The 24,807-nt window shown below is 44.2% G+C and overlaps 1 protein-coding gene across 7 annotated transcripts in view; it reads right to left on the minus strand.

The window, feature by feature from the left end:
• Positions 1-24,807, minus strand: part of PML (PML nuclear body scaffold) — a 45,039-nt gene that overhangs the window by 16,190 nt on the left and 4,042 nt on the right. For all 7 annotated transcript variants that reach the window (XM_060005628.1, XM_060005632.1, XM_060005630.1 and 4 more), the window contains exons 3-4: positions 7,821-8,401; positions 6,224-6,294 (exon numbers count right to left, since the gene is read on the minus strand). In XM_060005628.1, the coding sequence (XP_059861611.1) occupies positions 6,224-6,294; positions 7,821-8,401 (652 nt within the window). The remainder of the gene's footprint in view (positions 1-6,223; positions 6,295-7,820; positions 8,402-24,807) is intronic.

A 24,807-nucleotide genomic window follows, 5' to 3' on the forward strand; every position in this document is an offset into this window, starting at 1 on the left:
ACCCAGAAACAGGTGCAGGCTGCCCAGTCCAAAGCCCAGAGCCTACTGGGGACCAGAAATCCTCCCCACAGCCTCCATGACTTCACTCCCTTGTGACCCTGAGGTGCTGGCATCCAGGGACCACTTCAATGCCTGTGCATCCTAACGGGGCTGAAAGATGACCTCAGGGATCACACTGCCCAACAATTCAAGGCTCGTGTGACAACAGGCCCAGCCTAGACAACTCCAGGGACAAAGTGCTCACTACTAATGGAAGCAGTTCGTCTCCAGCTGCAAAATCATAACAGGGAGGAAATCCTTCCACTGAGCTGACACTGGCCTCCCTGTCACCTGTTCACAATAGCCAAAAGGTGGAAACAACCCAAACGCCCATCAGCTGATGAATGGATAAACAAAATGTGGGACAGCCATTCAGGGGAATATTATCCAGCCATAAAAAGGAATAAAGTTCCGACACACACAACGTGGATGAACCTTGAACACATCAGGCTAAGTGAAAAGCCAGCCACAGAAGAATACATACTGTATGATTCCATTTATGTGAAATATTCAGAGGTGCCAATGCACGGAGACAGCAGATTGGTGGTTGCCAGGGGCTGGGGGAGGGGAAGTGAGGAGTGACTGCTTCATGGGTACTGGGTTTCCTTTTGTGGTAATGAAAGTACTCTGGAACTAGAAGTGGGATGGTTGTACCAGACTGTGTGTACTAAATGTCACTGGATTGTACACTTTAAAATAGTTAAAATGGTGAATTTTCTTATGTGAATTTTACAATAAAATTATCGTTAAAAAAAAGAGGATGGTACTATATTACGATTATTGCCTATCTACAGAGAAGGAAACCAAGGCACAAAGAGGTGAAGTGATTTCCTAAGGTCACATACCTAATAAGGGCCTGGACCAGGGCTTGAATCGTGTTTTTGAAATGCAAGTTCCCTTCCTGCACCGACTGTATCCTTTAACATCCCTCTGCACCATCTTTCTCTACCGTGTGACACTGAAGAATAAGCCGGACCTTTTGCTGAAACCAAGTGGGTGACGTGGGGAGTGTCCCTCCGAAAGGGGAGGCCCAGCCTCCGGGGCTCAATCCAGGGGCCCTGGCCTGCCACTCCTGCCTGCAATCCTGACCCCTTGGCACCTCACAGGCCCCGTGCGCTCAGCGGATGACCACCCATCAGGAGCCTGCGGTCGGCCCACCCAGTGAAGGAAGGGGATTCCCACACAGCTGGAGGGGGCTCTGGGTTGAGCAGAGAAAAGCCAGGCACTGGGCTGTACGAGGATGAGGCCAGGGATGTGCCTTCCTCAGGACAAGCTCTGTCCCTCCCATGTGGTGGGCGACATGGTCAGGCCCACCCTCACGGGGTGAACAGCAGGGATTACCTGGCCGAGCCCAGGCTGGGGAAGGCAGGGAAAGCCCCGCACGACAGGCCATGTGCTGGGGACCGGGACCCTGAGGTGGGGCTCTTCTTGGTATCGAGTGCTTTCATGTGAAATGTGGGCTCCCAAATCATTGGCTATAATGGACTGATTTCCTTCCCTCCTCCTTGTTTCCCGGGTTTCTTTTTCTCAACATCTTTACAGAAGGGGAGGAGAGCCGGATCAGAGAGCGAACCTGTGTGTGGGAAGGGGCGAGGGGATGATCTCCCAGGTCATATTCTCCCAGGCCTCTAGGGAAAGTACACAATCTCCACAGCACTCCCTGTGCCAGTGTTCTGCAAGCTACAGTTGTGACCCACGAGTGGACCATGAAAGCAATGTCATGACTAGCATTTTTTTGTATTACATGGAATAGTACAGAACAGAAAATTAGAGTACCTCCCATGTTTATAAGCGTAATTTGTTTTGCAAAACTTCTGTTTTAGCTACAGGTATGTGCATGTGTATACCCTGTAGGTTAGATGTAAACTATATTTTTTACAGTGGGTGGTGGTCAAAAAAGTTTAAACCACTCTTCACATTCATTAAGACGGCCACTATTAAAAAAAAAGTGTGAATGAGAAACGTAGAGGAGTTGGAACCGCTGTGCACTGTCGGTGGCAACGCAGAATAGGACGCAGCCACTACGGAAAACCGTACGTTGGTTCCTCAAAAATTAAAACCAGAATTAGTATATGATCCAGCAATTCCACTTCTAGGCAAATTTTATGTTGTATGTATTTGATCACCATTAAAAATTAAAGAGTTGAAAAGGTCCTGGTCTGTCCTTCATGTGTGTCTCTGCAAACTGCTGGCATGTAAGAGAACCTCTTTCCACCTGGGCTGTGAACTCCCCCAAGACAGGGCTGGGCTCGTCTCCACCTCCGTCCCATCCTCCCTGACACCCCCTGCAATGTTAATGAAGCAGGGGACACACAGGAGGGCTCAGTAAAGAAAAAAAGTCATGATGCCTGATTTATAGTTGTTTTACAGTTTTAAAACAATTTATTTTTTTCTCCATTGTATTGTGACGTCATTGCAAAAAGAGCCTGTGAGAAATAGAGGAGGGAAAATGTCCGAGCCACTGTCCCACCCACGTGCTCCTAGTTAAGCCGGTTGGTGTTTTTCATCCTCTCTGCCTACAGGCACAGGGTGGCGATGAAAGTACACCAGCAGTTTCAAGAGGGATGAGTGTTGGCTCTAGGAGCCCAGTTCCTGCCTCCTAAGGCAGGAATGTGGGTCCAAGTGTTGCCTTTCTTCTGGCACAACCAGACCATGCCTGCCACCCTCAAGCGGCCACACCTGTCCTTTGCACGCGTGGTATGTGACCCACTTCCATTCCCCAGCTCTATCCACCCTCACCCCCAAGCCTATTACCAAAGTGAAAGCAAGAGACTTTTCAGGAAGAGGATTCTTCTGAGGCTCCAAGTTCAAACTGCTCAGTAGCTGGTAGTGAGAGGTCACAAGACAAGACCTGGCAAAACGCCTAGACCTTATTCACACGAGAGTACGGGCTCTCTTGCTGTTCATTAACCAGCGACTGGCACCTGGAAGACAGTGCACTCTGTGGACCCAGGGCACTTTCAACTATCATTCACATGATTTCTTTGGGGACATTTTTCATTCTAGCACTGTTTGTAATGCCAAAACAACCTAAATAGCCAAGGAGTCAGCTAAAAATAAACCATGCTACATCCACCAGTGGACCCCTGTGCAGATGCAAAAAGGCATCAGGAAGCTCCCTGTCTACTGATAAGGTAAGAATTCCCCAATACTGGGGCTTCCCTGGTGACACAGTAGTTAAGAATCCGCCTGCCAATGCAGGGGACACGGGTTTGAGCCCTGGTTCGGGAAGATCCCACATGCCGTGGAGCAACTAAGCCCGTGCGCCACAACTACTGAAGTCCGCGCCCTAGAGCCCGTGCTCCGCAACAAGAGAAGCCACCGCAATGAGAAGCCCGTGCACTGCCACGAAGAGTAGCCCCCACTCGCCGCAACCAGAGAAAAGCCCACACGCAGCAATGAAGACCCAACCCAGCCAAAAAAATAAAATAAAATAAAATAAATTTTAAAAAAATAGAATTCCCAAATACTATTATGCCTAGGGCACAATACTATGTATATGTGGTAGTGTGCCACTTTTGTACAAAAAAAAAAGGAAAGCAAATATATATAGTCATATTTGCTTGTAATTACATAAAGTAATTTTGAAAGGATATGTAAAAATTAATAAAGATAGGAATATGGGTATAAGAACTGGACAGACAGGGGACAAGGTGGGAGAGAGACGTTATTACTTTTAGGTTTTTGTTTCTGACCATGTGATTGTATTGCTTATCCAAAAAATGGGCGAACTGAAACTTGAACCATCTGTGCCTCTATGAGGCTGAGAATGGGAGAGTTTCAGAAAATAAGGAGTGAAGTATGCCTGCAAGTAAAGAATTGAGTGTGTGTACAAAGCTTATTTTCTTTTATCTGGGTAAAAATTAAAACACATTTCTTAGGGCTTCCCTGGTGGCGCAGTGGTTGAGAGTCCGCCTGCTGATGCAGGGGACATGGGTTCGTGCCCCGGTCCAGGAAGATCCCACATGCCGCGGAGCGGCTGGGTCTGTGAGCCATGGCCACTGAGCCTGCGCGTCCGGAGCCTGTGCTCCGCAACGGGAGAGGCCACAACAGTGAGAGGCCCGCGTACCACAAAAAAAAAAAAAAAGAACACATTCCTTGGAACAGAGCTGTTGCTGCCTGTTCTGCAGAGAAACTTTTCTTTTTGAGGGCTGTGGTGAATGGATGAACATACATAATAAAACTCACAAAATATTTTAAAAATATATAAAACAAAATGAAGTTGCTGGTCAGTCTTAGTGTTTTACAGTATTTGGGAAAACAACTGTTACAGTTTTATTGCTCTGAGTAACTGACAAAGCAGAAACTATCCAGTTTTTGTAGCAAAGGCGTCGCACGCAAACAAACAAGATGAATGAAAAAGTCAAATGGTTTGCCTCATTCTCCAAGAGCCACAACTCACGCTGAACCGTGAAAGTGGTTTACCACTATCCTAGGTGATCTTTTTTTCCCTCTTCTGGTTTATTTTTTGGTTTGTTTTATTTATAGTCTGATTTAAAACAATCAGATTCAAGTTGGTTAATTTTAGTTATGTAACAACCTGACATGATGGAGGAAAACAACCTTTAAAGGGATTGTGTCTATGGTTTGATTCACTTAGAAATTTTATTTTCTTATAACTTAAGTGCAATAAAATGTGTTTTTTTCATGTTAAAAAAATGGGCTCAAATGTCCTTTTTTAACTTTTTTTTTTTTGGCTGTATCATGTGGCTCGCGGGATGCTGAACCCAGGTCACGGCAGTGAAAGCCTGGAATCCTAACCACTAGATCACCAGAGAACTCCCCTGGTGTTTTTTGGTTTTATTTATTTTTTTAATGGTTTTTGTTTTATTTTATTTATTTATTGTTATCGTTTTTTTTTTAATGCACCATCTTATTTTATTTTTATTTATTTATTTTTTTAGGGTGTGCTGTGAGGCACATGCACTCTTAGTCCCCCAACCAGGGATCGAACTTGCACCCCCCCGTAGTGGAAGTGTGGAGTCTTTACCACTGGACCACCAGGGAGGTTCCCCCCTGGTGTTTTTTACTTTTGTATATGGGTATATGGGAATGCAGTACCCAAGGCAGTTAGGAAGTGGCTTCAAGTCCTGCCCCTAGCTTCCTGTGTGGCCTCAGGTTAAGTCACACCCTCTCTGGGAGCCTTAGCTTCATCCTCTGTACAAGAGAAGGTCAGAATCCAAGATATCTCCTAGCTTTGAAACTCTCAGATCCTAAGTTCTGCCTCCTAACAGGAAGCCTCTCCTGATTGCCTCAGCGTACAGCAACCTCTCTCTCCTATAGGCCATGCCATGGCAAAGCTAGAAAGGCTGAACACCCTCACCCTAAGACTTGCTATCCATGGAGGACCAGTCAGTCCTGGGCCCAGATCCTCAACAGGTACGTACACCTGCATGACCAGGATGGGGAGCAGACCAGATGCCCGGTCCAAGAAGAAACTGAAGAAGCTTATCCTGGCAGAGAGGAGCCACGCATGCAAGCACCCAAGAGGACAGGCTAAAGGGATGCCGCTGCATTTCCACCCAGGGACGCACTCTAAGAGCAGTCCAGCGATGGGAGTGGCTGCCTCAAGAATGAGTGAGCTTCCTGTCCCTGGAGGGTGTGCATGATAGCTGGACAGCCACAGGTCAGGGGTGCTGCAGAAGTAATGCCAACATTAGAGGGAGTGTGGGCACTTCCAAACCCTGAAAACTATGGTCCTTGGAACTATGCTGGCCCTGAAATCACACCGATAGAACCCAGGCTGCTGTGATCACTGTCGGACTCCTGGCCCCATTCTCCATTTGTCTCCAAGATCCATGTGTTGGGGGAGACGAGGGGAAGGTCCACATACCTGGGGTGGGGCACACGGAGGGGAGGGTCATCTGCCGCATCTATCAAGGGCCTGCCTACCAGCGACCACCGCCTTTATCTCCTGTCCATCCCTGGGCCTAACCCCTCCTGAACCCATCAAGAGCTACTTTGGCATTTAGGAGCCCAGAGCCAGCCAGCCAGCCCTTTGTTCCCTCCCACTGAAGGCTCCAGTCCAGGTCCTTGCTGTCCCTCTCTCAGGTGCTCTCTCTCCTCTACTGCCTGCAGACACAGGGGGAGCAAGACTCAGTTTCCTTCCTTACACAGGGGAACTCCCAACCCACCTGACCGGCAGGACATACCACATCCCCTTCAGACCTCAAGCCCATCTCACCGGGTCAACGTCAAAAGTGTCTCTGGGAGTGCGGGCAGCTTCTGGGCTGGCTCTCCTGTTAACAGCTGCATCTGGAGAACACAGAGAAGGTCACAGGCAGGTCAGAGACATCCCTGGTGAGAAGCATCCTGTCTCAGGACAGTGACAAAGGAAACATTCCCGTTGCTTTTCCTGGAGACCCATTCTCCAGGGCCTCTGGCAGCACTGGGGAAGCTCCATGGAGGGGCTGTAATTGGAAAGAAAGCTCCCTGACTATAATGGGCATGAACTCAGCCAGAAGGAAGAGAAAGGTAGCACTAGAGAGTGCTTGCCTTTGGCTCCAAACCCCAAGCACAGCTCTCTCCATCTTGGGGCTACCACCAAGGCAAAGCATGGACAATCCTAACACCGTTTACTGCTCGCTGATTTCTCTGCATAGTGAGAACTCCGTGATACTCTTCTGACCTGCACCCTGTTTTTATTAAATCTAAATCTCTCATGCTTCAGAATAAAATAACTCCTTTCTCTGCCACTTCCCGGTTACAACACCCAAGGCAAGCTGTTTAAACTCTATGCAGGTCATTTCCTGTACATGGGTAACAGTCACCACCTAGGTGGAGAAGGCTAAGTCCATGCTCACTCTAGTACTGCACTGTTATAAGCCCACGTCCACTATCTCCAAGGGCAGGAGTGAGCAAGGTCTCCATCACTGGCACCTACCTGAGAACTCTCAGATTCTGTAGCCTCCCTCCCCTTACCCAGTAAGGGCATCCTCACACCAGCTGACCAGACCTCAGAGTCCAGCCTAGAGATTTTGCCAAAGAGCCATTAAAGCCTCCCCACCCTGGAGACCCTCTAGTGTACCCCCTGTGTCTCTTGGAACCCCCCTGATATCTCCAGCTCCTATAAAGGTGCTGCAACTCCTGGATTTGTATTGCAGAGCCAAGCACTGTCTCATTCCTCAGCTATGTCATGGGCCCCACCCAACCTTGTCTCCCAGTTGGACTGGACAACTCCAGGTCAGGAACTGGTGTGCTGTCTCCATACTTCCCAAGTGCCCAGTACAAGGCAGGGCCCATAAAGGTTGGCAGCTGGTCCAGATGGCGGGCCATCCCAGGGGAAAAAGGTCTCCTCCATGGAGCCCTAGCATGGTTCTGGGTAAGCACCCAACCACAGGGGACAGGGGGAGTGGTTTTCAGCTCCTCTGCCCATACCTCATGTTCAAGTTAACTTCTCTGTTGCTGGACACAGGTGGCTTAAGAGAACCTCCTAAAGTGGTTGGTCCCTCTGGGGCTAAAATGATACAGGGTCTGGTTCTCAGCTTTGCCGTTTCTTAACTTCCTCTAGGGTCACAAGATCGCAGCTAATCCACAGGACCTTGTTAATCAGTCAAACGTGACCCCTCTGGGTGGCTTCAGCCTCCTGTCAGTGCCTCCTCTCCCCCAGATTTATCCTGCACCCTGTAACCTATGATGTGATCAAACCCAAGAGACAATAAAAACCCCAGTTTCCTTTTCTGTCATACGGAACTGATCTTCTCTACCCCGCCTTTCCCAAGGGACAGTGGCAAGGCCCAAGCCCTTAAACGATAAACAGGCCAGCCATGAGGGTGGCTTACCTGTGCCCTGGGTGATACGAGAGACGAGATCCTGCAGGCGCACCTTGAATTCGTCGAAGCTGTCCGTGCGCACAGCAGCTCGCAGGCTCTGGGGCTCCTCCTGGCGCAGCTGGTGGAGTGCCTCACGCAGGAAGCCGTGCATGTCCAGCATCTCCTGGTCGGAAGCATAGAGCTTCATCCTCTGCACAAGCATGCTGCCCGTACGGATGCGCTGCAGCACAGCATCCAGGCGGCCCAGTTGGCCTGCTATCTCTTCGTAATTGCGCTGGTACCCTGCATTCAACTCCTCCAGCAGTTGACGCTCCTGATCTAGCACGTGCTCCACCACCTGACGCACGCCCGCGCGGATCTGCTCCTCGATGTCCGCGCGCACGCGGCCCAGCTGGTTGACGGCCGAGGTTATTTGCGCCTGCGCCGCGCCAAAGGCGCGGTCCTGCTCCTGCAGGTCCTGGGTCATGACGTCCAGCTCCTCCTGCCGCTGCTGGATCTCCGTCCTGATGTCGCACTTGAGCTCGCTGTGGCCCCTATCCAGGAGCGCGCACGAGCAGCACAGCGGCTTGGAGCAGCCTCGGCAGTAGATGCTGCGGACACATAGGGCTGGCCTGATTTAGGGCTCGCCTGCTTTTTTTCTCTTTATATTTGTTATTAAATTCCCCTTCAAAAATTACAAAACTTTGAATCATGGTATGTTCCTACGTTCGTGCTTTTCTCAATTCAGTGTTTGTGGTTATGGTGATAGTATCCAAACTACCAATAAAACGTATTAGAACATCAAAAGTTACTAAAGTAATAATAGCTAGCCTCCATCCGTGAAACAATGCAAAGACGTACAACAAGAAAGTTAATCATCTCTTCCCAGCCTTTCCGAATTTCCTTTCCCCACCTCGGAGGCAACCAGGTGAGCACCCTGGGTGCATCCTTCACACCTCTCTCTATTCAAACAGCTTTACATAGATATGCAGATTATGCTGCTGCTAGCAGAATTCTAAGGACTTGATACATTTCATTCCACTTAATCCTCCGTTGAGTTTCTTAAGGGAGAATTACTATTATCCTCATTTCACAGATAAAGAAACCAAGACATTCAGAGTTTAAATAATTGGCTCAAATATCTACAACACTTTTGGGCAGGTTGATGTTCTTAAAAAAAAAATAAGAACATGCTAAACCTTTGCAACTTCCTCCTTTAATTGAACTTTTGTTCAGGACACTCCTCTAGGTCTACAAGTATGGATCTGATGTATTCTCGTCAATAGCTTCTTTACAGTTCCAGATGGACCACACTGATTCATTCATCCTGTTAATGGACATTCCAGTGATTTCCTGTTTGTGCATTTTTCCCCAATATGCACAATGCTTTCTGTAGCCTAATGCATGCATCCTTTTGTTTCTATGAAATACATTACAAAATAATAGGATTGCTAGATCAAAGAGTATGTATATTTTTATCTATTTAATATATTTTAGCCAGCAGACACTTCCATAGCATTTACTATGTGTCAGACCCTATTATGAGCATTTGACAAATATCAACTCATTTAATCCTAACAATCCTATGGAGTGGGGATTATTATTATCCCTATTTTAAGGATGGGGAAACTGAGCAAGAGGTACAATAACTTGTCCAAGGTCACACAATTAGTAAGCGGTAGAGTCTAGGTGCAAATTGTAGTAGGCAGAATAATGGCCCCCATCCAAGTACTAATTCCTGGAACCTGAATATGGTACCTTACATGGCAAAAGAGACTTGACAGGTGTGATTACATTAAGGATCTTGAGATGGGGAGATTACCCTGGATTATCTGGGTGGACCCAATGTAAGCACAAGAGTCCTCATAAAGGAAAGAGGCAGGAGGCAGGAGAGTGAGAGAAGGGAGAGGTGATGATGGAAGTAGAGGTCACAGTGACACTACCCTGCTGGCTTTGAAGACGGAAGGGGATCATGAAATACAGAACGCAGGCAGCCTCTAGAAGCTGGAAAAGGCAAGACAATGGATTCTCCTCAAGAGCCTCCAGAAGGAACACAGCCCTACTGACGTCTTGATTTTAGCTCAATGAGACCCATTTCAGACTTCTGACCTCCAGAGGTACAAAACGATATATCTCTAATGGTTTAGGTCCCTAAATTGGTGGTAAATGTTACAGCAGCAACAGGAAACTAATATAAAAACCCAAGCAGCCTGGCTCAGAGTCCATACTCTGAAACACTGCAGTGCTGCTTCTTCAAATATTACCAGGAAAAATATTAGTTACTTCCCTAGAAATACTGCTGTAATTTACTCTCACCAGGAATGAAAATAATAAGTTAGCCCACCTGAGGCCAGGAGAAAGGATTTTAGCTGGGGCCACTTTGGCTTGAATTACTGAGATCAACTTGTCCCAGAGAGCCTGCTGGCCGACCCAATTCTAAAATCTTGAAACCAGGTACTAGTCCCTCAGCTTTGCCAGCTCTCAACCTTCCCAAGTCACCCAAGGTGGTAAGGTCCCAGGGCTCGACCCTCCTGCTCAAACACAGGAGACTTATGCCACGCTAGCAAAGCTTTTCTGGAGACAGAAAAGTGTGTGGAAAGTGGGATGGGGGTTGCCACTGGGTCATGAGCCTGGAGCTCCTCCAGCCTCAGGAAATCGGATCTAAGTAACAGAGACCCACATCACCCAGAGGCAGGACCAGTGGCTGTGGTAAGTGGCAGGTGGAGCACAGAAAAAAGCCGGGCAGATGTGGATCTGACCTCAGCTCTGTGCCCTTCCTTGGCAGGTCATTTAACCTCTCTGCACCTCAGTTTTCTTACCTGTAAAATAGGGATAATTCCTACCTTATATGGGAGTGCTGGAGAGGCTCAAATGAGGTAAGCCCTACATGAATGTTTTTTTAAAAGACTATGATTATAATTGCCTGAAATATTAGTGGTCCCTAATTAGACACTACTAATGAGAAATGTTAAGCAATTATGAAAGGAATGAATAACTCTACAGAGGGCAATATGGCAGTATTCATCAAAATTACAAATGTATTTATCCTTTGACCCAGCACTCTCCCTTCTAGATATCTTTTCTGCAGCTCTATCTCCATACATAAAAAATAACATTTGTACAATGTAACACAGTCCATAATAGCAAAGAATAGAAACAACCTAAGTGCCCATCACTAGGCAATGACTTACATAAATTACAATGCACCTGTACAATGGAGTACTATGCAGCTGAAAAAAACTGAGAAAGTTCATTATATGGAAAAATCTCCCTGGCAAAATAAGGATGATAATAGGAGTATTAGGAGGATTCGATGAGTTAATATATATAAAAGGTTAGAACAGTGACTACCATAGAATGTGTTCAATTATGACAATGTATATTTTAAGTAAAAAAATCAAGGCGTAGAAGTGTATTATAAGGGACCTCTCCTGGTGGCGCAGTGGTTAAGAATCTGCCTGCCAAAACAGGGGACACGGGTTCGATCCCTGGGCCGGGAAGATCCCACATGCCGTGGAGCAACTAAGCCTGGGCACCACAACTACTGAGCCTGCGTGCCACAACTACTAAAGCCGGTGCGCCCTAGAGCCCACACACCACAACTACTGAAGCCTGTGTGCCTAGAGCCCATTCCCCGCAACAAGAGAAGCCACCGCAATGAGATGCCCGCGCACCACAATGAAGAGTAGCCCCCGCTCGCTGCAACTAGAGAAAGCCTGCGTGCAGCAACAAAGACCCAATGCAGCCAAAAATAACACAAAAGTGCATTATAGGATGCTGCTTTTTGTGTAAGAATGGAAAAAAAATAAGAATATATTCATATTTGATTGCATCTGAATAAAGAAACCTTGAAAGGATACAAATTAATAAAAGTATTTACAGGATGGGGCAGGGAAGAGGTGGAGTGAGGCATTTCACTGTATGCCTTTTAGGTTGCTCTCATGTTTGAACCTTGTGAATGTATTGATATTACCTATGTTTTTAATTAAAGAACAGAATTCTAATAGATGTGGGCAATTAGATAGGCTATAGAAATAAAGGGAGAACTAGAACCAGTTGTCATTTTCCTAGCTTTGGATCCATGGGAGAGGGGCTGAGACCGAGGTGAGTGACCTTTCCTTAGAAAGAGTGTTCCAGGCCTGGGAAGGGGACCCCTAGGGTGGCCTGGAGGGAGAGCAAGACTTGCTGGGGGGACCACAGTCTCTGCTGGGTTCTCTTCTTAAGCCCCTTCTGCCCCAAATGGGGTCTCCCCAGGGAAACCAGCCACCCCTGCCCCTCTGGATGGAAGGAGACAATTGGCTTCAGGTCTCTATTGAGGGGCCTGCATCAGACGCCCTGGGGTCCAAAGCCCCCAACTTTCTGATAAGACTGAGATGCAAACCCTGAATCAGAATGACCCATTGTGGGCCTGCCACCCAAGACCAAGGATGACCTCCTTGGCCTATGGTTCCTTCACCCTCATTCAAAGGACACTTACTGAGCACCCACTGTGTGCTTGGCACTTTTGGGGGAGACAGAGGTGAGGTGGGCACCTACCCACAAGGAGCTCCATGACAAGGACCCAGACTTAATACAGACAGAGAGGTATAGCTCTGGAAAGCAAAAGGGCACTTATTTGCTTCTGGAACACTCGAAAGAATGAACTAAAACACCACAGAATCAACAAGAAGTTGCTCAGCAAAGTGGCTGGATTATACCAGAATTAAGAGAAGAAAACAGCTTAATTCTATTCCAGCAAAGCAAATGAAAAGACATATGGAAAAATTTTCCATGTTCTCATTCACAACAGCAATTTTAAAAATGCTAAAAAAAAAATACCTAGACATAATCCTAGCAAGAAATACATAGAACTTATATGGAGTAAATGACAAAAACCCACTAAGAGAGAAAGTCTAAAAACAGAAAATTGTATCAAGGTCCTGACTGGAGAGACTAAATAGTATAATATTAATTTTCCTCACGTTAATATAAAGGTTTAAAGCAATTTGAGCCCAATTAAGAATGAGATTTTAAAACTTAACCAACTGATTCTAAATTTCACATGATGAAAAAAAAGAAAAAAAGAAAACAGAATAAATTTCACATGAAGGAGTAAACGGATCAAATAGCTAAGAAATTGTTTGAAAAATCAGTGTAAGGAAGGGGATTTTCTCTGCCACTGACAACATTATAGAACTACCATTATTAAAACTGTATATACTAGTCTAATAGTCAAGAGAACAATCAGCACAACAGACCAGATAGTCCTGAAAGAGGCCCTGGCACCTATCAGAATGTAATATTTTATTTAATAAAGAAATGTCCAAACTAATGGACATTAAAGGATTTTCAACAATTATATCATGAAAACTGGCTACAGGGGGGGAAATAAATCAAGTTAGAGCTTTGCTTCATACACTACACCAAGATATATTTTTTGTTTTGTTTTGTTTTTTGGTTTTTTTTGCGGTACGCGGGCCTCTCACTGTTGCGGCCTCTCCCGTTGCGGAGCACAGGCTCTGGACGTGCAGGCTCAGCGGCCATGGCTCACGGGCCCAGCCGCTCCGCGGCATGTGGGATCTTCCCGGATCGGGGCACGAACCCGTGTCCCCTGCATCGGCAGGCGGACTCTCAGCCACTGTGCCACCAGGGAAGCCCCACCAAGATATATTTTTGATGAATCAGAGTTAAATATGAAAAATAACACCATGGAGATATAATAGTTACTATTTACTCTCATGACGGTAAAGACCTTACAACCACTGAAGACGTGGAAGAAATCATACTATTAACAGATGCAGCTGCCTGAAAATTCAAAACTATTTTTTGGAAAGACGTTCATGACCTCCTATTATAAGAAAAGCACACTTTGTAACACTAAGTGTTGTTCATTCTGTTTTAGATGATTACAGAGACAGCAGGAAGGAAAGGAAAAAGTCTAGACTGATAGTAGTTACCTCTTTCTCTTCCTCCCTCCCCCTTTTTACTTATTGAGATTTTCCAAAAGTTTCCGTAATCAATTCTAAACAAATGAGTTTGGACTTTAAACAGGAGGCAATGGGGAATGGTAAACGAACATCCCCTCTAGGATTTACAACAAGCTCTTTCTCTTCTGCCTTGTGATATATTGTTTCGTTTATCCCTTTATGACTGTTCAGCGAATTGACTGCATGATTAATATTTTAATAGAAGCCCCAACATGTTTCCTGGGTTCTCAGTCTTCCCATCCAAAAGCTGCCTGTGTCTAAACCACCACCCCAGAGGCCACGTGACAACAGACAGGATATGGGTTCTGGAGGCAGCCCGACCTAGGCCTGAATCTGAGCTCTTCCACAATTCCTAGCTATGAGGCCTTGGGTAAATTACTTTCTCTCTCTGAGTCTTAATTTCCCCATCTATACAATGGGCCTAAGGATGCTCTCTCATAGACTGTTACAAAGACAAGGGGCTGGTGTATGTGAAGTGACCAGCACAGTGCCAGATACACATCGGACATTCTGGAGCTGTGAAAGAGGGGGCATTAACCACATATGTACACGTGGCAGGGGAGAGCCCTGCTGCTGGTGGGTGAGCCTCTCAACCTCAGGCAGTAAGGAAACATCACCACTGAGTGCGGTCTCTGGGCTGTTCCCTTCCCAGTAGGGACATGCCGCCCTAGACCAGCCACACTTCCCAGTAGGACCAGAGCAGCATGGTACTTCTGCTGTACTAGGAAACAGGGTAACTCAGAATGCAGGAAGCAGAAATCCTATGAAAACAGGACTAGTGGAGGAGAGATGGCCCCAGAGCAAAACTCCAGGGCAGGGCCTGGCTTGCCTGAATGGTGACGGAAAAACTCTCCACTTCACTGCCCCCATCTCAACAAGGGTTGATGGGAGCTCTCACTTTGGTGGAGTATGGAAAGGAGTAGCCTCCTTTGGAAATTCAAATAATTAGCTAGAGGGTAATTGAAGGGATCCGTCAGTCATTTACACAGTAGTATGGATGCATTTAATGAGGCTGGTTTCCTGCCATCTCCAGGGTGACACAGTTGAGGAAATAAGATTTCTGAAACCAGGAGAGGAGATGAGTAATTGTAGAGACTGGGATGCTCAAAGAGAGTGAAAGCATTATTCCTGTTGATCTCCCCTCCTCCAACTATTCATTAATTGAGAAGGTGGTGACAGAGATAGGAAAACCTGCCTTCTCAGAGAGGAAGATAACAGAAGTTAAGAGAAGCAGCAAAGAGGGGCTTCCCTGGTGGCGCAGTGGTTAAGAATCCGCCTGCCAATGCAGGGGACACGGGTTCAAGCCCTGGTCCAGGAAGATCCCACACGTCGCGGAGCAACTAAGTCCGTGCGCCACAACTACTGAGCCTGCACTCTAGAGACCACGAGCCACAACTACTGAGCCCATGCGCCACAGCTACTGAAGCCTGCAGACCTAGAGCCTGTGCTCCTCAACAAGAAAAGCCACCACAGTGAGAAGCCCGCACACCACAACGAAGAGTAGCCCCCGCTCGCCACAGCTAAAGCCCATGAGCAGCTAAAGCCCATGAGCAGCAACGAAGACCCAACACAAACAAAAGTAAATAAATAAAATAAATAAAAAAAAAAAAAGAGAAGCAGCAAACAAAGAGGAGAGGAGGAAGCCTTGTCTATTTCACACTATGGTCTTATGCTGGTCCCACACCCAAGAAAGAAGAGGAAGTTTTTAGTTTTCCTTCCCCACTCTTTTCTATGTAGGTCTCTGCTTTCAAGACTGGCAAATCCATGGTGGACAGTGTTCTGCTGGGCCATGTCACTCATTCAGTAGGTAGCAGGTGCACTGCTGCATGGGTGCCCTGCCTCTCCTGCCCTCTCTATGGCAGTGAATGGCACTACTGTTCAAAGGTCACTCAAGCCAAAGATCAAGGGGAATTCCAGATTCCTCCCCTCTTCGGCTGCTTCAACAATAACTCATTATTAAGTCTTGTTAAGGTCTACCTTCACTTACTTAAAAAAAATTACTGAGTACCAGCTAGGTACAGGTATGGGGCTAGAATGCAGAGATGATTTAAGGTAGAATTCTGGTTCCTAAATCTGTCACATCAGTTCCCATTGATACTGCCTTTGTTCTTGCCCCAATTATGGCTTATCTCCTTTAGCACTGTCCCCTAATAGGCCTCCTTGCCTCTGGTCTCTCCAATCAACCTTTCCCAGTGCCACCACATAGTATTTCTAAAATGTGATCATCTGGGAATTCCCTGGCGGTCCAGTGGTTAGGACTCCGTGCTTTCACTGCCAAGGGCCCTGGTCTGATCACTGGTCGGGGAACTGAGATCCTACAAGACGCGTGGAGCAGCCAAAAAAAAAAAAAAAAAGTTATCATCACCATACACTGAGGTGACTGCAATGATGCCCCTTGAAAGTACAGTCAGAATAGCATCAAGTGCAAGAAATATCTTAAATAACACATAAGTAATATGTTAATGAAGGAGATTCAATTTTTGAACAAAGTTAGATCACTTGGGCAAATTCACTGAGTTTTATAATAATGCACTATAATTATATAGTATTGGATATTAGTGAACATGAACACAATTTGGATTTACATGCCAGTAAATGTTGCAAGAGGACAAGGCAAAGTTTACATACAGTGATTACTTATTAATCTGATTAGGCTATTTCATTTAAATCCAACCTAATTTCAATAAATAAAACGGCAAAAGAGATGGAAATAGCTGAAACAATCAATTAACTAAAGCCGTGAATAAGAAAAATGCTACTGGATATTAAGATAACATTAACATAATACTGTATTAAATAACATATGGTATAAACAGACAGCTCTTCTATTTAGTTGTATCTATCTCAAAATACCTCCCCAACTCTAACAGCTTTGGCAGAACAAATCCAAACTGTAATACATGCCAAAGCGGGCTTCCCTGGTGGCGCAGTGGCTGAGAATCTGCCTGCCAATTCAGGGGACACGGGTTCGATCCTTGGTACAGGAAGATCCCACACGTCGTGGAGCAACTAAGCCCACGTGCCACAACTACTGAGCCTGTGCTCTAGAGCCCGTGAGCCACAACTAGTGACCCCGCGTGCCACAACTACTCAAGCCCGTGCGCCTAGAGCCCGTGCTCCACAACAAGAGAAGCCACCGCAATGAGAAGCTCCGCACTTAAAGGAACAGTAGCCCTGGCTCGCCGCCAACTAGAGAAAGCCCGCGCACCGCAACGAAGACCCAACACAGCCAAAAATAAAAAAATTAAATAAATAAATTTATTTTAAAATAAAAAGCCAAAGCAGGCATTTGTTACAAAATTCAATGACTATAAAGTTAATCATTAAATGTTAATAGAATCTGGTGACATAGGAAACAAGTTTGTGTCCTTATGTGACACAAACAATTTTGATATTCTCCAGAAGTACTTTTATTAAAATAAGTATAAAATGATTTTATGTAGCTCTTAGAGTATACTGTGGTTCTGATCTTTGTTACTCATTCAATACTCACTAAATATTTAAGTTTCCCCCAAACTGTGGTAATACTCTTTAAGATTACTAATAAGAAAAAAAATAAAATCATAAATTAAAAACTGTAATACTCATGGTAATAGAGCAAGAGGAAAATGAGAAGGAAAGGAAGAGGAAGAAAGAGGAGGGGTTATGTAAGAAAATTTCATTGAAATAAACAGAATTTTTAAACTAAAGGAGCAAGCCGGGTTTCAGAGTAATTTGATACAATACGCTCCACACCAAGACAGCTTGGTTAAATTGATACACTTAAGGAATGAAAAATATCTTTAGGCATCGAGACAGAAAAAGGAAATAAATTTGGCCTCAGGCCTCTCCTGGTAGACGTTTGATGCTGGAAGATAAGACAGGAAAGTCTACAAAGCTCTAAAGGAAAGACCGTGACCAGGTATATTACACCCAGCCAAAATGTCATGCAAGCGTAACTGACAGACATTCTCAACACCACGCTAGGAATTCAGAACACAGAAGTCCTTCTTGAGAAAAACTAATTGACAGCATCTGTCCAACCAAGAGCTGAATCAAAACAAAGACTCCATGAAAAGTGGTGTTAAAGTGAAAGGACCAGTGCTGTGCATTAGAGCCATTGTGATGTGGAACCAAGACTACAAACACGGGAGTGGACCATCCTGATCTTTCACGGCAAAGACTTCGTTACTGTCTAAAATGCATTCATTTCATTAAAAACTATAATGACTCCAGCCTCTTGATGCCTTAGTCATTTTTTTGCTTAATCTTAGAGAGGTCTTTTAGGAAATGTTTTAGGATAAAGAAATATTTCTTTGAAGTTTAGCAAGTCTAATTTTACTTTAGTATCTTTTTCTTTCATCAAAGTCAAGGAAAATTAAATTTAACATTGCTTAAATAGCATGCTTCCTTTGAATAAGCTAATTGTAAGGGAAGATACACTCTTGAGCCCGAAACAAGTAACTTGTAGAATCCTTTTTTTTTGCAACTCGGCCAGGTTGTTAGTTGAAAACTACCTGTATGTGGAGGCCGGCAGCACCAGGACAGACTCTGCAGAGTGCAGTCAGGAAATCCTGCGTCCTGTCCTGGCCCTGGCTCAGACAAGATCTCCTATTTGGGGATGAGCTCCCATTAATGTTCGAGCCTCTTGCAACAATTCTCTCTTCCTCAATAATCTTATAGGAAGGTCAGGGAAGTAAGGTAATAGCACAGGAAAAAACATCTCAAAAGACAGGAAAGTGCTTTATTGTGTTAAGAAGAGGTCAAATCCAACCAGAAGAGCCCATTCTCTGACCATATTGGAAAAGGTTTCAGTTTCCTATTGAAAGGCGCTGCCCAGGTACCAAGGGATCGGGAAGCGTCACTCAAGGCTGGTTTCAAGCCTGTCCCCTGCACTCTGGTTCCTGCCACCACTGCGTGATGTCCACCTCTGCCCTGAACCCTCCCCTGGGCTGCCCAGGATGCCTCTCCCCACCTGTTGCCAATCATTCCAACTTCTGGTCTTGGGCTGTCTTTTCCCAGTTTATGATCTTATCATACGTCTCAAACTTGAATAATAGGTCTTTCATTTTCCCCACTCAACTGTAACTAAAGCTCTTCCCGCTACAAGTTTTGATGGTCCTCGATTAATTCCCCTACCCCATCCAGCCAAGCTTTGGGATCTGACACCCCAACATGGGTCTCAGCTCCATCAACAGTCCTAAACCCCCATTACCCTTGGCTGCAAGGCACTCCCCAGCGCTCCCCAGCACATGTGATGAAAAGGCTGGCAGCCACCTTGACCTCCAGGTCAGGCAGGCCATGGCCGTGTGACACTCTGGCCTTCTCCCCATGCTGCCACCTCTGCATTCTTGCAGGCCTCACCCCCACCTGCACCATGGCTCAGCCTCCTAATGTGGCTCCCTTTCCCCAGGTCCAGATTCTTTGCTTCAGTTCCGCTTGGGTCATATATCCAACAGTAAGGTGGTAAATCTCAAATTCTTTACGGAATAGGGTAAAATGTAAATAAGCACGCAGCCAAAGAAAAAAAATCCTGGTCTCCTTGCTCCTCAACTTGCCCAGTTCAATCGAAGTACCAGAGTGCAGAAAGAGGATCTGAACATTATCCCACTCTCTGCCTCAGTACCACCAGTGGGTTTCCAACAGAGTCCCCAAAGGTCCATTCACACTGTGTTCTACAGGATACTCACTGGTACAAGAGTAAACTGCAGGAAAACGGAGCAAACTGAGAACATTCTTTGTCCCGGAAATTGTAGGACAGAGTCCAAACTCTAACTCTCCCATGTTTGACCCTAGCTCACCCTTCCAGCCCCTGCCCTCCTGCACAGCCTTTACTTGCAGTTCCTGAAATGCAGCAGACTTGCTGGTGCCTCTGCCTTTGCACATGCTCCCTCCCCTTTCTGCTTCCTTACAGGCCAGGCTAAGTGTGACACCCCCTTGGAAGCTGCCATCCCCAGACAATCAAGGCTGGGCAGGTGGCCTTTTCTGAGATCACATGCCTGGTGCCAGCCTTCCTTCTTCCTTCTGCCCTTAAATAACTGAGCACACACGGGATGTCAGCCGTCTGGCAAGGGAAAATATGAGGGAGAGGATGGTGTCTTATCACACTGTCCTAAGGGCTACTAGCAGCACAGAGTGACAATGGTAAGCAGGCTTCCTTGAAGCACTCTGCAGCCTTGATTGTTAACTGCAGATCTGGTTCCTCCACCAGACTGTGACCTCAGAGGGCCAGGGCTGCATGTTTGTATTTATACCCTAGCACCTAGCAGAGGGCTTGCTACATAGTAGGAATGTGGGCTGAAAGAATGGACTCCACAGGTGTGGTTGATCAAATGCCAATGGCCCCAGGGAGGACACTCCCAGGCTGAGTTTGAAAGTTTAAAGCCACTTCCGATGCTGCTCCCCACTGTGAGCCCTAAGTCAGCTCAATGTCAAAGGATGGAACGGTTTATTACTGACTTGTAACTTGCAGGAAGTTGTCGGTTATTTATGACACTGAGGTTTTGTGCAGAAAAAACAAGTTGAGTTTTTCCAGTAACCACCGGTAGATTGTGAAACAACTGTGAATTGTGACTGTGTGTGTGCGATTTTTAAGCAATACTGTCAGGTTTTTGAAGCCATCTACCATGCTCAAGGGAAAAGAATCTTGTCCTCTTGCTGGCTGGACCTCCTTGCCCCTTGTACCTTGCCGACTGTGGAGAAATCCACCCCCCACACTAGAGGTGAAGCACTCTGTAAGCTACCACCATCTGGGGCTCTGGGAGAGGCCCCATCCTCACTGCAGGGTAGGAGATGTAAACTGTGGTTTATACAGTTGCTGCCAGCCCCTATCAGCTACTAAGACTGTGCAGTCTAGATGTCCACATTTACATGTGAGCAGACAACACAGAACTACAGGACCTATGAAGAGAATCAGCAGGCAAAAATGGGGACCAAACTGATTCCTGGCTCACACTGAAAACAAGGGTAATATAGGAAACATAAACCTTCTAAAAATTCTAAGTTTGCTTTTCAGGGGGATTTAAGAACATACACTGAGAAAACAAGAACAGGCTGACAAGAAAAAGCATCCTGAGAACACTGACCTTGTTTGGCAATTAAAAAACATGACTGCAACTGTTGCAGCACCATGGATGGACCTAGAGACTGTCATACTGAGTGAAATAAGTCAGGCAGAGAAAGGTAAGTATCATATGATCTCACTTATATGTGGAATCTAAAAAAATGATACAAATGAACGTATTTACAAAGTAGAAACAGAGTCACAGATGTAAAACGCAAACTTAAGGGTTATGGGGGAAAGTGGGGGAAGGGTTACAGGGGAAAGTGGGGGAGGAGGGATAAATAGGGAGATTGGGATTGACATATACACAGTACAATATGTAAAACAGATAACTAATAAGGACCTGCTGTATAGCACAGGGAACACTACTCAATACTCTGTAATGACCTGTATGGGAAAAGAATCTAAAAAAGAATGGATATATGCATATGTATAACTGATTCACTTTGCTGTACAGCAGAAACTAACACAACATTGTAAATCAACTCTACTCCAATAAAGAGTTAATTTAAAAAAAGCCACACACACACAAAAACAATAGTTATAAAAAGAAAAAATAAGCAAATGAACAGAAATCAATATATAAAAAAGTAGAAGATAATTTCTTTGAGCTGAAGAAAGACTTGAATTTTCAGTTCAACAATGTCAGAAAGGATTACTGAAAAAAGAAAAGACCTATAGCTTGATCAATCATTTTCAAGAATAAAGAAAAATTATATAAACATCCTTAGCAAACAAAAACAGATTACCCACAGGGGCAAAATAATTAGATAATAATTAAATTTCTCATCTGCAGCACTGGAGGCCACAAATTTATGAAGCAATGTGTATATACTCCAAGATGAAAGATTTGTGATTGTGACCTCAGAATTTTTACACCTAGCTAAACTTTCCTTTAAATGTGACAGCAGAGAACTCCCTGGCGGTCCAGTGGTTAGGACTCCATGCTCTCACTGCTGAGGGTCAAGGTTTGATCCCTAGTCAGGGAACTAAAATCCCACAAGCTGCGCGGCATGGCCGAAAATAAAAATAAAAAATGAATTAAAAAATAAATGTGACAGCAAATGAAGGACATGCAAGTTAAGACAATCAAGATTCCAGAAAGTAACCTCTGAAAAGCAACCAAAAAAAAAATTACTTGAAGTATTCCAGCCAAATGGGAAATTAATAACATTAAATAATTGAAGAAAGAAGAAGATATGTTATAAAAAAAATTATTGTGAGCAATGAAACTAATTAAAAGCTAAGATTATAGATAACAAGTGGGTTATAATGTGATTTTGACACTTAATAACTGCCAAAAAAGGATGCTTAGAATAGAAAAGACATAAAATTTGGTAATATCTAGAACTAAAATTTCATGTTATTTCAACTATATCTGAATGTGGGAAGAGAAAGAGGGGAGAACAAAAAGTATGCTAAAAGTTTTATCTGGAAGAACAGTTGTAATATACTCTTGATGGTGAGAGATACAGACACACACACACACACAAACACACACACACACACACGTGTGCGTGCACGCGTTCTAATATGTTTGTTAAAAATTTAAACCAGAATAGAAAGAGGAGAGAGATATATGATATATCTCTACAAAAAATACACATTTTAAAAAAATCCTAGGAATATGCTAGTCCACAGAATATGGTCCAAGGCTCCAAAGAAAACATCAGTCCCAGATATAAGTCAAATACTAGGTGACCATACTGTGGAAATTAACATCAAATATTTAAATCAAACATCACAAGCCACTTGAAAATTTTAGAAAACTCCTCGCCCAAACTCTTCTATCAAAGAAAAAATGTTTAAAAAGAGAAAAGACTGAAATTATAGATATTTGAGAAATGACTATGATTACACTACATCAAAGTTATGGGATGCAGCCAATGTCATACTCACAGGAGAAGATATTAAACAATAAGGATAACAAATAAATGAATTAAATGTTCAGTTAGATGATGAATAATGACAGACAAGTAGAAGAGAGAAAATAATGATGATAAAAACAAAATGATTAGTTAGGGCTTCCCTGGTGGCGCAGTGGTTGAGAGTCCGCCTGCTGATGCAGGGGACACGGGATCGTGCCCGGGTCTAGGAAGATCCCACATGCCGCGGAGCTGCTGGGCCCGTGAGCCATGGCCGCTGAGCCTGCGCATCCAGAGCCTGTGCTCCGCAATGGGAGAGGCCACAACAGTGAGAGGCCCGCGTACCGCAAAAAAAAAAAAAAAAAATTAGAAAAAAGGAAAACATTAATATCAGTAAGCAATAAAAGGAAAGACCAAAAAGCTAGTGCTTTGAAAAGATCACTAAAATAACCACAAATATACAACATTATAAAAAAGAAAGGGGACACAATTACAGGCATAGAGGAGATTTTTAAATTATAAAAGATAACTCAGGATGAACTAGAAAACATTCCAAACAATCTGATTCAAGATCCAAAAAAAAAGGGGAAAAAACCCTACTCTTCAAAAAAGGTACCTGTATCAGATAGTTTTTCAAGAAACCTCTATAAGCTTGAATTGCTATGTTCTTTAAACTAGTGTACAGCAGAGAAATTCTCAGAGTAGCATTTTAACATTTATTGAGTATTTAATAGGTGCCAGGCACTATGCAAAGCAATTTATACATATCATCACGTTCAAAAAAGCTTGCAAACTCATTGAAAGAGTTGTCTTATCAAATGAATAAGAAAACTTGACAAGGAAATCATACATATTCATAAAATTAAAATTTAATTTTAATTTTAAATTAAAATTAAAATAATAGTATATCATGACCAAATAGACTTTTTCCTCCCAGGACTTAAAGAATGGTTCAACATAAAGAAACCTATTGATATAATTCATCATACTGAAAGGTGAAAGGACATCTTCAGAGTCCAAAAGAACACCTATTCCTGAGTTAAAAATAAAACAAAATAACAGCAACAACAAAACTCTAAGAAAACTAGAAGTGGGAGGCAACTTTCTTAATGTGATTTTTAAAAGTCACCTACGGAAATCAATAATAAGCATCATACTAAACAAGAAAACATAAGAAACTTTCTTATGAAAGAGAGGTACAAGACAAAGTTGCCTTTTCTAACCACTGCTTCACATTATTCAATACTGTCCTGGCAGTGCTGGCCAATCCAATGAAACAAAGCTACAAAGAGGTAATATGTATAAATACTGGAAAGAAAAAAGGTTTTACTATTTGTAGGTAATATGACTGTTTACCTAGAAAATCCAAAAAATCAACTGAAAATCTTACAAGAATAAAAGAGCCCAATAAGATGGCTAGATGTAATATAAATATACATAAATTAATAGCATTAGTGAATGTTAATGATAACCAGTTGGAAATTATAATGGAAAAAGATTCCATTCATAATATTATTACATATTAGAAAGTTAACTATAATTTAAAAGTTCAAGATGTTTGTGAATAAAACTATAAAACCCAGGGGCTTCCCTGGTGGCGCAGTGATTGAGAGTCCGCCTGCCGATGCAGGGGACACGGGTTCGTGCCCCGGATCTGGGAGGATCCCACATGCCGCGGAGCGGCTGGGCCCGTGGGCCATGGCCGCTAAGCCTGCGCGTCCGGAGCCTGTGCTCCGCAACGCGAGAGGCCACAACAGTGAGAGGCCCGCGTACCGCAAAAAAAAAAAAAAAAAAAAAAAAAAAACTATAAAACCCAAAGATATAACCAGAGATGAGGACAATTCTTCCAAGATTTAATGTCATCTCAGTCAAAATCTCAATGAATATGTAACTTCTGAAACTGCATGAATTGTAACAGCAAAAGCAACTGTACAAATTATGAAAGTAAAATTATTTTTGAAAAAGAATGGGAATTCACCCTATCAAAGCTACAGAACTCCTTACAGTAGTAAGGATCAGCATAAGAATAGTTTGGTGCAGAACAGAGATTTACAAACATATTCATGACTACATGGACATTTAGTACAAGATTAAAAGGGCATTTCAGATCAAAGCAAGAGTGGAGTATTCATAAGCTACAAGGA

This window comes from Delphinus delphis, chromosome 2 (genome assembly GCF_949987515.2).
Source record: "Delphinus delphis chromosome 2, mDelDel1.2, whole genome shotgun sequence".
Lineage (NCBI taxonomy): Eukaryota > Metazoa > Chordata > Mammalia > Artiodactyla > Delphinidae > Delphinus > Delphinus delphis.